The following is a 15350-nucleotide window of genomic DNA, read 5'->3' as shown; positions in this document are numbered from 1 at the left end:
TCTTCCCATACTTGAGCCGACCTCCCTAATTCAGGCAGATCAACCAAACACCCTGTTAAAACACCTTCATTTCACAATTTCTGTCCTCGAAGGGCTAGGTTTTACAGTCAACCAACTCTAATCCTCCCTTACTCCTATCCAAGATCAGATTTTTCTGGGCTGCAGAATAAGGACAGATTTGATGAAGGCCTGCCTTCCCCAGACAAGGTCACACCATTAACCACTTACTTCCAATAACACCAACGCCATCTCAGCCAGGGAGTTCCTTCACCTCCTGGGTCTCATGGCAGCCGTGCTCCCCATGCTACCCCTAGCCAGGTTACGTATGAGGAAGTTTCAGTGGTACGTGAAGAATGTTTGGTCTCAACATGCTCATCCACTAGAGTTTCAGGTCTCATTCCTTCCCTGTCTCAAGAAGGAAATCCGGTGGTGGATGTAGCAAATTGGTCTGAATCCAGGACTACCATTACAACCTCTCCCAACAGTTCAACAGAAGTACATGGGTGCATCAGATCTCGGGTGGGGGGCGACTATGAATGGCCTAAAGATTCAATGGCAATGGGCCACTTGCCTTCAGAAGAAACACATCAGCATCAGGGTGATGACTGCTCTTATACTGGCCCTGAAAGCATTCCTTCCTTTTATCCATCCAGGACCACTCAAAAATTTTAGACACCACCACAGTCCTGTGGTACATCAGCAAGCAAGGGGGGACAAAATCATATGTGCTCTGCAGTCTAGCCATCCAAGCTTGGGAAATGGCTACCTTCCCCAAAGTGATGATGCAGGCAGTTTACATCCCCTTACCAAACCAGTGTTCAGGCAGATGCTCTCAGCAGGTCAGTATCTCAGAGATGTCTTCCTGGACATTGTCCACTGGTGGAGTACACCACAAATAGATCTGTTTGCCTCCCCTCTGAACAGACCAATAGTTATTCTGCATAAGAGCGCTCTCCCCACAAGTATGTTGGGTGGATGCCTTCACAGTCTCCTGGAAGGGGATGTTTCTTTATGCATTCCCCCCTTCCCTCTCGTACAGAAAGTCCTACTTGAAGATTCAACAAGACAAACCGAAACTCCTGTTGGTAACCCCCTTCTGGCCAAGGCAACACTGATTTCCCCCCTACTTTTTTCAATAGCCAAAGGCAATCACCACAAGTTATCTCACAAGGTGGATCTCCTCACACAACAAAAGGGATCCCTCATCCACCCACACTTAAAAACTCTGACTAAACCTGTGGGTGATAAACGTTTGAGCCCTTTTAGACACCTTTATTCAGAGGACGTGCTTTCTGTCCTGCAGGAGGCCAGGGAACCCACTTCTAGGAGATCCTACTTATATAAATGAAAAAGTTCTCCATTTGATGTCTACACAGACAACTAGATCCCTTTTGGACAGATGGTACCTCTAGTTTTGTCTTATCTGTGTGAACTACTTAAATCTGAACTTTCATATTCCTCATTGAAAGTCCATTTATCAGCTGCCTCTGCTTGTTTGCCTCCCAACCCACCATTATTATACAGATTAGAGGTAAAGCTTTTTCTAAAGGGGATCCTACACATCAGACCACCAAGGAAAACCTATCCTTCCTTGGGATCTGAATTTTATTCTAGAAAAACTCAACTGCTGTCTTAGAACTAGCAGTCACAGTGGTCTTAAAAGTGTACACTTTGAAAACAGTGCTTCTTGTAGCCTTGACCTCGGCCAGAAGGGTCTGAGTTACAAGCACTCATGGCCAACCCACCCTACGTAGTATTTCATAAGGATAGGGTCTCGCTTCACACCAACCCCTCCTTCATGCCTAAAGTGGTCAGTGAACTGTTGCTTAATCAGTCTATCCATTTAACCACCTTCTTTCCTTCTCTTCAAAATGACAGTAAGAGAGGGCTTCATTCCTTGGATGTTCACAGACAAGTTAGATTCTATCTAGACAAGACCAAGCACATCAGAAAGTCAAACCAGCTGTTTGTATTCTTTCACCCAAGGGCTATGGGAAAAGCTGTTTCCAAGCAAACCATTTCTTCTTAGATTTCCAGCACAATATCCTTCTGTTACTCCTTCCATGGCAAATAGTTGCCTTATACCGTGAGGGCCCACTCCATGAGGCCTGTGGCCTCTTCAGGGGCCTTTTTTCAAAAGACTAGATGTAGCTTCCATTCTAGAGGCAGCCACTTGGACTTCAGTTCACACCTTTACTAAACATTACAAACTGGACAACATCCCTATGGCTAGGGCAGGTTTTGCTAAAGTCATCCTGCATGGATTCATAGAGAGTTCTATCTCCTTCTCCCATATCACATGCTGAGCTTTGGTATTCTCCCTCATATTTAGAAGACTGCAACATGAGAATAGAAGGACATAGAATAGTTATGTAAAATCTTATCACTATAGATGTCCTTCTCTTCCATGTTGCAGTATTCCTATCCCTCCCTCCTATCCCCACTTAGGACCTCTTGTTTCTATTTTTTTCTTTTTTCCCTCTCTGGATGACATCCTTATCAACTATCCTTAGATTCTTGTCCTCAGTTCTGAGGTCAGTCCGTGCAGAAATCGCATTTATGGCACCTACGTGTGACGTCCCACGCACCATACAGCAGCCAGGCTAAGCTTTTGTAAATGGACCGGATGTTCAGGTCACCTCGTGCGTTGAATCCCTCATGTTTAGAATGATGCAACATGGGGAAAAAAAGCTACATCTATGGTTATGGTAAGATTTTACACAACTGTTATGGTGAATGTGCCACAGTTGCGTTTTCTCTTAGCATTGCCTCATTGTAGTTAATGTTGCTTATAGCTTGGGGGTTAAACTTTTAAGTATGGTATACTTGGTCTTTTGATGCTTCCTGAACATGAAGTTTCTGTGACTACAAGTAGGATAAACATTGCTGTTTTTGGTTTACTCATAGTTCGATTCCTCTGCAGTCTTAGTTGGTCAGGTACTAACACTATGCTTTTGTATTTGAACTCTTCATTTTTTTTATTTGTTTCCCACTCCTGTTTTTCCAGTAATTGGAGATTGACTGTGTGTTAAAAATGCATGAATGTTAAGTTGTCAATCTCGCCTTCATTCTTGCTGGATGGGTTTGGAGCCGATCCTCGGCTCTGACTCGGCACTTGCTTTAGCTCGAGAACTCCTTTTACCAGCTCGAGGCAACCCTATATCCCATGATGCAAGGCGGAACTACCCCAGATCTCGTTTGCCGCTTAGCGAAAGAGGTCTCCTTTGCCAGCTGAGGTAAGTTTTTCTTGGTAAAATAAGAAATAAGAGTAGTTAGGGGTTTATTTTTCCCTTTTAGTGTCAGTTTAGTCTGTAGTTAGTTACAGCCCACCCTATTCCCTTGTTTTCAAACTTTTTTATAATCTTTAGTCTAAAGTTTTTTAGTCAGGCCTACTTCCCCATTGATTATTCCCTTCCTGTGTGTTTGTGTAAGGGATTAATTTGTGTGTTTGTTGGGATTGTTTGTGTTTCCATCCTCCTAGGATGTCAAAGGAAGGCAAGGTCTCAGGCTTCAAGAAGTGTGACCAGTGCTGTCAGAAAATGTCTCTGACAGACGGTCACACTTCTTGTGTTTATTGCCTGGGGCCTTTGCACCTGCAGGACTCCTGTGCTTTATGTCATGCTTTTAGCCAGAGAGTCCTGCAGGAAAGGAGGAATAAATTCATCCTCCGAGGCTTACTTAAGCCAGAAGGTTCTCCTCCTAAATTAGGGTCAGGAAAACCTTCTAAACCACCGAGCTCAGGCTACAGTGTCCAAGCCTCCTCCGGTGGCTCTGGCTCCGTCGGGCCGACATCGGCTCGGCTGGAGCCGACATCTGCTGTTCAAGTAGTGGGTTCGGCCGACCGGCTCCGATACCCTGACTACTGTGGCCTTGTTGGCTCGGCTGGAGCCGACACTTTATCAACATCGGGCGAGATATCCTCGGCTCCATCTGAGTTCAAGGGACTTCGGCTCCGATGGCTTCGACCCGTAAGAGATCCCGGTCCCCTTCTATACTGAGTATCCACTCGGCTCCGGGGTCTCCTCTTTTGTCAGGGCGGAGCCATCGGAGCCGATCTTGAGATCTTCCAGGCTGTCTGACCACGATTTAGAGGGTGGTAAGCAGGCTGTTGAAGTCTCAGGCACTGGCCCAAATGCTCCATAGCCCGTCTCAACAGACTTCGGCTATAGCCCCAATCCTTGAACTTCCTCCTCCGACTCCACACCGCAGTTCGGAGCCGGAGCTTCTCGGGACAGCGACTGTTTCGATGCCGGAGCCGATACATCCTTCGGCTCCGTCGTCCTCGGCTCCGATCTCCTCCTTGAGACCTTCCTTGGAGGGATCCAGTCGTCGGGTTTCCACTGTCGGCTCCGAGGGGGCTAGTGGCATCAGACCCTTGTCCGACCCCGCTCTCCCTCTCGGGGCTTCGGCTTTGGTAAGCTCGGCGCCGACATCGGCCTCGGAGCCTTCTCTCTCTTTGGAGCCGGCCATTCCTGTTTCTTCGGAGCGGGTGTGTTCCGGCCTCCCGGGGAGAGGAGCCTTTGAGGTGATGAGGAGTGTCCTGGCCTCTGAGCCTGGTCAACGGTCCATCCCTCTAGCTCCTCCCTCTTCAGTGCCTGCAGATGCCTCTTGCCAACCTCTTGCTCACAGGCCCAGGGATCCATCGCCCCAGGTTTCCCCACTGGGAATTTCCTCCTCTTCGAGGTTTCTCCTGATCCTGCAGGGGAACCCCTCGGAAGAGGGCGTGTAAGAGGAAACACACAGACTCCCCTGAGTCTACTACATCTGATACCGACTTAGATAAGTCGGAGGGTTCCCACGGTCCCCCTCTGAGGATGTCTCTTTCAGACATCCTTGAGCTCCTCAAACAGAGGGGGAATTGGCCCTCCATTGACCCCTCCACGGATGAGTCGGTATACCTGGAGGCTTTGGATCCCGACCCTCCACCTCCTGGGTGTCTCCGCCTTCGACCCACTCATGCAGGTAGTGGCTCGTAAGGCGTGGCTCCAGATTCTGTGGAACCTGTCCCCAGAAGACCATCCAAATTCATTACGGCCCCTTCGGACAAACAGTTCCTTTCCAAGGGTGTTCCGGTGGATGCTATGGTGGTGGCGGCTGCCACTAAGAAGGAATTGGCAGATCCTTCAGTACCTGTCCATCCTCCTAATAAGGACTCTAGGACCATGGACAGGTATGGAAAGCGGATGTTTTCTTCAGCGACCTTTGCTATGCGTTCGCTGAATTATCTTTGTCACTTCACCAGGCTTCAACGAGATGTTCTCAAGGAACTGGGAGAAGTAGTCCAGGATCCTTCTGCTGCTGGGGCTCAGGAAAAGATTGCCTCGCAGCTTGCTATCCTGAATTCCATATCTAACTCCTCCATGCGGCTCATATCCTATGCGGCCGATGGAGCGAGCAGGGCCGCAGGCACAGGAGTTGCTCTTAAACGTCAAGCCTGGATGCGGCTTTGTAATTTTGCGGACCCCTTTAAGGCGTCCTTCACTAATACCCCCTTTGATGGTTCGGCTTTGTTCGGACCTCAGGTGAAGGATACCTTGACCAGGTGTGAGCAGGACGGTAAAACTCTTTCTGCCGTTGGAGTCCAGTTTTCCACTCCTTCTAGACCATACCCCAAGGGTCAGAAGGGGGGGAAGATGTGGTTCCGTAAAGCCCAAGGAGCTACACCGGACACACGTGGTCAGTTTACCCCCAGAGGCAGAGGGGGTAACAGTAATAGACGCCGCCCTAGAGGCAGGGGGGGTCCTCAGAACCAGGGCAACAGGGAGTCTCTTCCTGAGAAGCCCTTTCAACATCCCTGAGGTGTTGCCCGACTGTCCACCCTTGGAGGCAGTCTGGGGAAGGATTTCGCTGTACCCAGTAGCCTGGCAATCCCTATCTCAAGAGATGTGGGTACAGTCGATTATATCTGAGGGTTACAAAATCCCCTTCGAAAGGTTTCCCGTACCTCTACAATCCCTTCCAGACATCTCACCCGGTCAAAGGGATTTGGCAGAACAGGAGGTTTCAAAGCTCCTAGAAAAAAGAGCCGTCCAGACTGTGCCAGCAGACCAGGTAGGATCCGGCGTCTACTCCAGATTCTTTTTGGTCCTCAAAAGGACGGGAGATTGGAGACCAATATTAGACCTGAGCAATCTGAACAGATTTGTCAAGAAGGCAAGATTCGGATGGTCACGCTTCAGTCCATTCTGCCCTTTCTGGGCAAGGACAACTGGATGTGCTCTATAGACCTTCAGGATGCGTACTATCACATAAAGATTCACAGGCGGCTCCAGAAGGTTTCTCCGCTTTCGGCTAGGGACCAGTCATTACCAATTCAGAGCCCTGCCCTTTGGCCTCACTTCAGCCCCCAGAGTGTTTACCAAATGCATGGCAGTGGTCACAGCTCATCTGAGACGTCGAGGATTCCAGGTGTTTCCCTATTTGGACGACTGGCTCCTCTCCGCCACCACCAAGTGTCAGCTTCTTCAGTCCAGAGACTACACTGTACAGCTTTGCAGGAGTTTGGGAATTTCAGTAAACTTTGAAAAATCTTCTTTGCTGCCTTGCCAATCTATCACCTTTATAGGCGCAGAATTAAACACCGTCAAAATGTTAGCCAGACTAACAGATCAAAGAATTCTGGACATCCAAAAATTTGTTCGGCTTCTTTTGCAAAACAACAAGATCAAAGCCAGATTTATACTGAAGGTTCTAGGTCTTATGGCTGCGGCCATTGTTCTTCTACCACTGGCTCGCTTCCACATGCGTCTTCTGCAGTGGATGCTATTCACGCAGTGGTCGTACCACAGTCTCCGATGAGGCACGAAATCTTGGTAACACAGTCGTGTCGAGCTCATCTGAACTGGTGGATATCTTCCCCTCTTCTTCATCAGGGCCGACCCTTTATTCCCCCTCCTCCAGTTGCCACAGTCACTACGGATGCCTCTCTGATCGGGTGGGGGGGGCATTATCAGGGCAGGATGGTCCACTGGACGTGGCAACCCATAGAATACCATCTGCACATAAATGTCCTGGAGATGAGAGCAGTGCTTTTAACGTTGCAAGCCCTCAACGACTTTCTTCCCACGGGACTATTGCAGTACAGACGGACAACATGTCCGTAGTCTGGTACATCAACAAGCAGGGCGGGACCAGGTCCTATCCGTTATGTCGAGAAGCTCTCAGACTTTGGCAGTGGGCGATCTCTTCTCAGCGGTTTCTGATAGCAACGCACATCCCCGGCAGGTCCAACCTATTAGTGGACAGGCTGAGCAGATCCATTCTGATGCCTCACGAGTGGTCTCTCAATCAATCTGTAGTGGATCAGATTTTTCTGAAGTGGGGTACTCCTTGTTGCGATCTTTTTGCTACTCCTCAAAACAACAAGTGCCCGATTTCTTCACTCTCTTTCCCCTTCCAGGCCAACCTCTGGGAGACTCTCTAACCCAGGATTGGGCCCGGGGACTTGTGTGCGCTTTTGCTCCTTTTCCCTTGATTCCACAAGCCATTCAGAAAGCCACCGTTTTGAGAGCCAAGTTGATCCTCATTGCCCCATATTGGCCTTGACAAATTTGGTTTCCGTCTCTGCATCGTCACCTTCTGGTGCAGCCCTGGCATCTGGACCCAGTTCCGGATCTCTTGATCCACCAATCGGGTCAGCAGCACTGGGCCATTCATTCTCTCAACCTCACTGCTTGGTTGCTCCACTTCCTACCCTAGCCAGGCTACCGATGATTTCGGACTCAGTCAGAGACATTTTAGTCTCTTCCTTGAAGTCGTCCACTAGGACTGTTTATGCTAGCAAGTGGCGATGTTTTTCTATTTGGGCGAATTCCAGAAATATTGACCCCTTTACTGCTCCTGTACATTCGGTTTTAGATTTCCTGGCGGAGGTTTTTCATTCAGGATCCTCGTCATCTACAGTCAAAGTACAACTGGCTGCTATTTCTAAGTATCATGTTGGCCTGCATGGCAATAACATTATGTCTCATAGGTTATGCAAGGCCTTTCTCAGAGGAGTTTTCCTCCTAAAACCACCTATAAAGCATCCTCCTCCGCAATGGGATCTAAACTTAATGTTGGCATCCTTGATACTACCTCCCTTCGAACCGTCTGCTTCATGTTCTCTGAAGTTATTGACCTGGAAAACTATATTTTTACTGGCTGTCACTTCTGCAAGAAGGGTTTCCGAGATTCAAGCTCTCTGCATCTGTTCCCCTTATTTGGTTTTTCATAAGGACAGGGTATCATTAAGAACTAACCCTTCCTTTCTTCCCAAAGTCGTATCTCAAACCAACATTAACCAATCTATAGACCTACCAGTCTTTTTCCCAAACTATTCCAACAGAGCTGAACAGGAACTGCATTTTTTGGATGTCCATCGTCAGCTCAGGTACTATTTGCATAGGACTAAACAATTCAGAAAATCGGACCAATTATTTGTCTCCTATGCAAAAAACAGGATAGGTCTTCCAGTATCTAAAGTGACCTTATCCAGATGGTTGACTTCCACTATTTCCTATGTGTACTCTCTCAGGGGCAAACAGCTATCTTCTAAGCCAAAAGCACACTCAACCAGGAGTCTATCCACTTCTGCAGCTTTTCAGGATAGACTACCCATTGATACCATTTGTGCAACAGCTACTTGGGCCACGCCTCATACATTTGTCTCTCATTACAAGTTGGACTTGGCCTCTAGAGATAGGGCCAGTTTTGGTTCCACAGTTCTCAAGAGTCTGTTCCATTGAGCCACCCGGGATACAGGTGCTAGGGACGCGGTCCCATCCAGCAAGAATGAAGGCGAGATTGACAACTTAACATTTAGAAGTTATGTACCTACCATAACGTTCCATGTTAGTTGTCTTCTCGCCTTCTTTCTTCGTCCCTCCCTCCTTCCCCTGGCCTGGACAGATCTTGGAGAGTTCCTATTAGATTGTTTCCTCCGGTACGTTGTTAGGAGGATTTCTTTTAGGAACCATTGTTCCTAATTCTGTTAGGATAGTCTTTAGCAAGGTTAGTTAGCTGCCAAACGAGATCTGAGGTAGTTCCGCCTTGCATCATGGGATATAGGGTTGCCTCGAGCTGGTAAAAGGAGTTCTCGAGCTAAAGCAAGTGCCGAGTCGGAGCCGAGGATCGGCTCCGAACCCATCCAGCAAGAAAGAAGGCGAGAGAAGACAACTAACATGGAACGTTATGGTAGGTACATAACTTCTAATTCTCAAGTCTGTCTTCCTTCAGTGGGGCATTGCATACCATTGTTTATCTCAAGAAGTCATAGTGCTCAGTGAGGTGGTCTTCTCTTTCACAGCTAGGGTTTGACTTGCTTCACCTTTTTTAGGTTTGCCTTTTCAGTTTTATGCATTTTCTCGTATTTGGGTGCTTCTGCCTTGAAATTAGCAGACCATAGATTGGTTGGTGCTAATTAGGGGAAACTTCCCCATATCAATTTCAGTTGAAGCCCGTTTTCTACTGTATTTGACTAATTTACCAATTTTGATGAAAGGTGAAACTATACAGGAATATCTAAGTACAAAAGTGTATAATTTTACTAACTTGTTTATAATCTGTAGTATATTTATTTGAAAGTAAGACTAATACATTTATGGTGAATCACTTTTTTATACCAGGAGATAAATCTCCCCCTAAACTTGAACCATCTGATGCTTTTCCTCTTCCTTCCACCTCTGAGACCAATTCTGAACCACCTAACCTCAAACCAGTAGAACCTAATACAGAAAAATGTAAGTCTCACAAAAGGGTGATATTTGATAATGAATTGTATAGCACTACCCTGCAAAAGGAATTGGTTAATGGACATTCTCATGAGCATTTGCCTGAGGACAGTAATCTCTGTGGCTTAACTACTCCTTCAGCAGCAGAGTCATCAGGTGATATCAACAGGCGCAAATCTGGTATCTTCGTCAAACGCAAACTTGTAAATTCCCAAAAGCCTACAAAGAATGTCAAGACTCGAACATCTTCTCCACATCTGGGGACCGAAAACTTTGCATCTGTGGTTCTTCCAAGGTTAGAGACACTCCTTCCACCGAGAAAGAGGTCACGGAGAGCATGTGGAAATTCTGAGATCGATGAGGATTGTCCTGTAAAGCCGTTAGAGACAGGTAAATATAAATTGCCATTTTTTTTTTAACAAATACAGTTAATGTAACTATTAAGACCTGTGTTGGAAGATATTTACTGTTTTTATTCTTTTTAGGGTGTGTTATATGTATATATGTATATATCTATCTATATATATATATATATATATATATATATATATATATAAAAATCAGTAGTTGTGTATGTACATAAGATCACTGTTGCAGTACCTTAAGCTATATGGTTTATATCCTGCCAAAGATGTGACAAACTTCCAAAGCTTGAGGACACTTTCCATACCCCCTAACTGCTGAACAACTTGAAGACAGCAGGATAAAGTCTGTAGTTAGGGCTCCAAAGCTTCAGAACTTTTTGCTAACAAAGTTTGTTCTTCCTTACAGGCTTTGAGTGATCGATGGTCTGCTAGTGCATCTATGAGACTGGGTAGATGAATACCCCATTGGAGAGAATACCTTCCACCTTATCTTTTTTTGTGAATAAAAGTTTACTTTTTCTGTCAGAAGGTATAAGACTAGGATTGGTGTTTTTAGTGGTTGCCACTAAAAGTATTACCTGAAAACATAACATTTCGTCAGTTCCCGATTGGGGAAAATAGTTTCAAAATGTTACTTCATGTGAGAAGAAGTTTTAAGGTTTTGTCAGAAACATTAGATAAGGGTTTAGGACTTGAGGTTTTAGGAGCGGTTATTAAAAGTTTTGCCTCAAACTTTTAATTTCCCATCAGGTTGTACAACTGACTCATCAATGCTCTGCTACCCACTTGTCAGGACCTTTTTTCACATGGACCAGGCTTCAGGCTCTTTGGTTCTTTCCTCCCCACTCTGGAAGAAGAAGAAAGTTGTATGGAAGATGTTAAACACACTGCCTGACTGGTTATTTTGCTAGTAGTGCCCTGTTGCACTTCTCTGGCAGTATACCAAAGCTAAGCCTTGCCTGTCTGTGGGTGTGATAGACCAGTCATCTGAGAGAAAATGGACTCTTTTTTTTTTACAGACCTCTAGACAGGACCCTTTCAGTTTTCTTATGACGTGGTAAGAAAAGGATCTCCTGGAAGACTGTTCCTTAGTCTGGTTTTCTTCATTTGCTGAGCTTAGATAAGAAAACTGCTTTCGATACCATCCCCCACTCTGGAATTATAGATACTCACTATACTGAGCATAAATCTATGTCACAAGATGGGTGGCCAACTGGCTCGCTGACAGAACCCACACAGTAAAAGTAGCAGACTCCAAGTCCGACTTCAGATCAGTGACGAGTGGAGTACCACAGGGTTTGGTCCTGGGTCCTCTCCTGTTCAGCATCTACTTCTCTGAAGTGCAGGCTAACAAAGTTCGCAGATGATTGCAAACTGGGAGCCATAATAGAATCACCTAATAATGTAGACATTCTACAAAAGGACTTCACAGAGAGAGAGACGCTTAGTGTCAAAATCATGGCCTCAAGCTCACTCAAGAAGTGCATTATCATCCCCTTTGGGAAAAACACGGTACCCATGAACTACCACATAGGCGGTAGCTCACTAAACATTGAAAGTGTGATGAGACCTTGGGACACAGGTGGACAGTAGTCTCTCCTTTGATAACCACATTGCCACATTAGTCAGGAAATCCTTCTGCGTGGCACACCACATCACAAAAGGGTTCTCCCTTAGAAAAAAGGAGATCATTGTTCCTCTCTACTCATCCTTCATCAGACCCATTATAGAGTACACTGCCCCGTTTGGCATGTATCTCACAAGACACCTACAACAATTGGAAAGGCCACAGAAATACCTCATTAAGAGGATTACTGGCCTCAAATAGATACTATACGCAGTGTGTCTCAAAAAACTCAATCTCCGTCACATCACCTACTCAGAGGCGATCTCTGCCTAACATACAAAGCTATGTCAAACCCAGAGCTGTTGGACATGCTACACTTAAAGAAATCCTAATCTATCCAAACCACACGCTGCAGGGACCTAAACATTGTCACCACAATAAACAAAACATGCCGGAGGGATAGATTTCTGTCTTGGAGACTTCCCATACCCTGGAACAAGCTACCCATTCATGTCAAGCAAAGCTCCTCTTTGGCCCTCTTTAATAAAAACCTTGATGACTGGATGGGAAATAGAAAATTCACCCCTGGGATTACTTCTTTGGCACTGCTTGACAGGGGCACAGGAAAATAATTTTCTTGGGTGGCGAAAGCCAGGGAACCTTTTTGTCTAGGCCTATATAGGCCCTAGGGCCAATTGCCTAGTACCTACTTGTGAACCTATTTATAGTGCCAAGGGGCTACTGGCAAGGAAGGATTACACTGATGTGTACTTACATTCCCCCTAAAACTGCTGTAATGGAGCTTAAGAAAATTTTGGGAGAAATAAGTTTTCAGCAAGGAATATTACTTATAGGTGGGGACTGTAATTTGATTTGCAACAGTGAAGATGATGTGTCTGGAGGCTCCAGAATGGAAACTATAACAAAGGTGGGTAGATGTTTGAAAAAAATTATGAAAATATTTGGCATGGAAGATGTGAATTCAGTAATAGGAGTTCGGATTGAATTTACATATTATTCCCCAAGATATAAAAACTGGGCTAGGCTAGACAGAATTTACATTTCACAGGAACATGTGCATTTAATTGAAGGTCTTGATACCCACCCAATAACTATTTCAGATCATGATCATCTTTCGGCTGTTCCTGTTAGGGGTCACCACAGCGGATCATCTATTTCCATTTCTTCCTGTCCTCTGCATCTTGCTCTGTCACACCAACCACCTGCATGTCCTCTCACCACATCCATAAACCTTATCTTAGGCCTTCCTCTTTTCCGGTTACCTGGTAGCTTCATCGTTGGCATCCTTTAACCAATTTACTCAGCATCCCTCCTCAACACATGTCCAAACCAACGTAATCTTGCCCCTCTGGCTCCATCTCCAAACCTTTCAACATGGGCTGACCCTCTAATATACTTATTCCTAATCCTGTCCAGCCTCGTCACACCCAGTGCAAATCTCAACATCTCTAACTCTGCCACATCCAGCTCTGACTCTTGCCTTTTTGTCAGTGCCACTGTCTCCAACCCATATAACATAGCCGGTCTCACTACCCTCTTGTATACCTTCCCTTTCTTTCTTGCTGGTACTCTGTCACAAATAAGTCCTGACACTCTTCTCCACCCACTCCATCCTGCCTGTACTCTCTTCTTCACCTCTCTTCCACACTCACCAGTACTCTGAACTATTGATCCCAAGTATTTAAACTCATCCACCTTCGCCACCTCTACTCCTTGCATCCTCACCATTTCTCTGTCCTCACTCTCATTCACACACATTTTCTGTCTTAGCCCAGCCACTGGGGATGCACAAGGCAGTGCATTTCTTTGTGCCGGTCCCAAGCCCGGATAAATGGGGGAGGGTTACGTCAGGAAGGGCATCCGGCGTAAAACTTGGCCAAATTATTCATGCGGACACCAATAACTATTTCAGATAATGCACCAATAGTAGCTAAAATAAAAACAAAGGGTAATCAAATAAAAATGAGATATTGGCGCTTTCCACCTATCTGTTGAAAAGAGAGAAGAATGGGTAGTAAAGATTATTCAGGAGCTGTTGGAGTGGATAGAAATTTCTTCTGAAAACATAGCTAGGAAGTGGGATAAAATTAAGGTGGAGTTTAGAAATAGGGTGGAAATAAAAGAAAGGGAGCTATGGGTATGGTGTTTCTGCCATTTCACACTGAGCTACTCTAAGGAAGGAAGCTGATCTGTGATATATAACATTGTGTCCTGTTTTCTTGCTTATTTTTACGAGTTATTTATAGCACTTTTATTTTCTGCATATACATTTCTAGCTAGTTTCACTGTGTGTTAGGTATTAATTAGAAATTGTCTACAATTGTTGAGCATCTGGTTGGGTTTGTTTGAACTGATTTCCTGCTAAGGAGTGTATCGTATAACTTGTTTGTAGTTAAAAGCATTCTCATTTCTGCAGTTTTTTTCTACTTAAGTAGTGTGGGTAGTGTAGCATTGTCCATATTTAGGCTTGTGTTTTGGGCCTAGTTGGTTGTTAGTAGAGGCTGTTTGAGCACATGTTGCAGGCCATCGTAGTTTAGCCAAAGCCAGTATAGCATTTCAGTGACAGTGAATTGTTTATGGTCATTGGCTGATTGGGGTTGCCTGGACTACGGCTTGCAGTAAGCACCTCATTGTTTTTTTCAAGCTTTTTTTAAAGTTGTTTCAGGTTTCAATTTTGTTAAGAAGTTGAGTGCTTCTGACATTTCACACTGAGCTACTCGGAGGAAGGAAGCTAATCTGTGATTTATAACATTGTGTCCTGTTTCCTTGCTTATTTGTACGAGTTATTTATAGCACTTTTATTTTCTGCATATACATTTCTAGCTAGTTTCACTGTGTGTGAGGTATTAACTAGAAATTTTCTACAATTGTTAAGCATCTGGTTGGGTTTGTTTCCCACCCTCCCTGTTGGTATCCTTTTTTTATACTTGGTGGCTTTGCAGTTGTCTGCCCCTGCTCTAAATTTGATATGGGACACTCCTCCCATTCTAGTGTCATTACCTCATTCTACCTAATCCAGGGAGAACATTTTGAGAAGGCTAACCCACTTAGTTTCTGCGCCTCCTTTCCACTTTCCACTTTACAAAAAAAAAAAAATTCTAAGCTTGTTTCCTGCTTTTCCTGTAAGTTGTGTAGTCTAGATACAGATTTGCTGTGTCCAGGACTGTTTGTAAGCTTCTGAGCCCCCAAGCCTTTCTTTGTTGGAGAGAAGCCTTCTAGCTTAATTTTGTGTATTAGAACTAGCCATTTTTCCAGTTTCAGCACTCAAATCTGTTTCTTTGAGCTCAGCACTACAGCACTCAACTTTGCTCACTTGTCTAGAGGAAAACAGTTTTTAGTACTTAATAAATAAGCATCTATCCAGGCATGTCTAAGTGTCAGCTCCCAGTGTTTTCTCCTGTCTACCTAATGAATCTGGGCATCATGGGGCAATGCAGTAATTGCCTCATGCACACAGAAAACCCTCTCCTCCTACCACCCAACACTGCATCCTGTGAGAGATGCACTTGTATATCTAAACTGGAAGCAAAGCTCTCTTCACCCAAGAATGAACTAGACCGTCAAGAGGAGAAGGTAAACACTTGCACCACACCACATTCATCACATAGTCCCTCAAAACCTACACCACCAAAACACACACCTACATTCATGGAGGCTCTCAATAAAAATCTATCCAAGCAACAGGGA

At 45.2% G+C, this 15350-nt stretch overlaps 1 protein-coding gene across 4 annotated transcripts in view; it reads left to right on the top strand.

Moving 5' to 3' along the window:
* BRD1 (bromodomain containing 1) overlaps positions 1–15350 on the top strand; it is a 2713326-nt gene that overhangs the window by 1859433 nt on the left and 838543 nt on the right. Inside the window, exon 7 of one of the 4 annotated variants that reach the window (XM_044066978.1) lies at positions 9855–10100. The exons of 1 other annotated variant lie outside the window; for it this stretch is intronic. In XM_044066978.1, the coding sequence (XP_043922913.1) occupies positions 9855–10100 (246 nt within the window). Of the gene's footprint in view, positions 1–9605; positions 10101–15350 lie in introns of all 4 variants that reach the window. 2 more of the 4 variants (XM_044066977.1, XM_044066975.1) reach the window with 2 other exon arrangements.

The sequence above is a fragment of the Protopterus annectens genome, chromosome 3.part1 (genome assembly GCF_019279795.1).
Source record: "Protopterus annectens isolate FY-2018-M chromosome 3.part1, PAN1.0, whole genome shotgun sequence".
NCBI lineage: Eukaryota > Metazoa > Chordata > Ceratodontiformes > Protopteridae > Protopterus > Protopterus annectens.
This window is presented reverse-complemented; position numbering and strand designations above follow the sequence as displayed.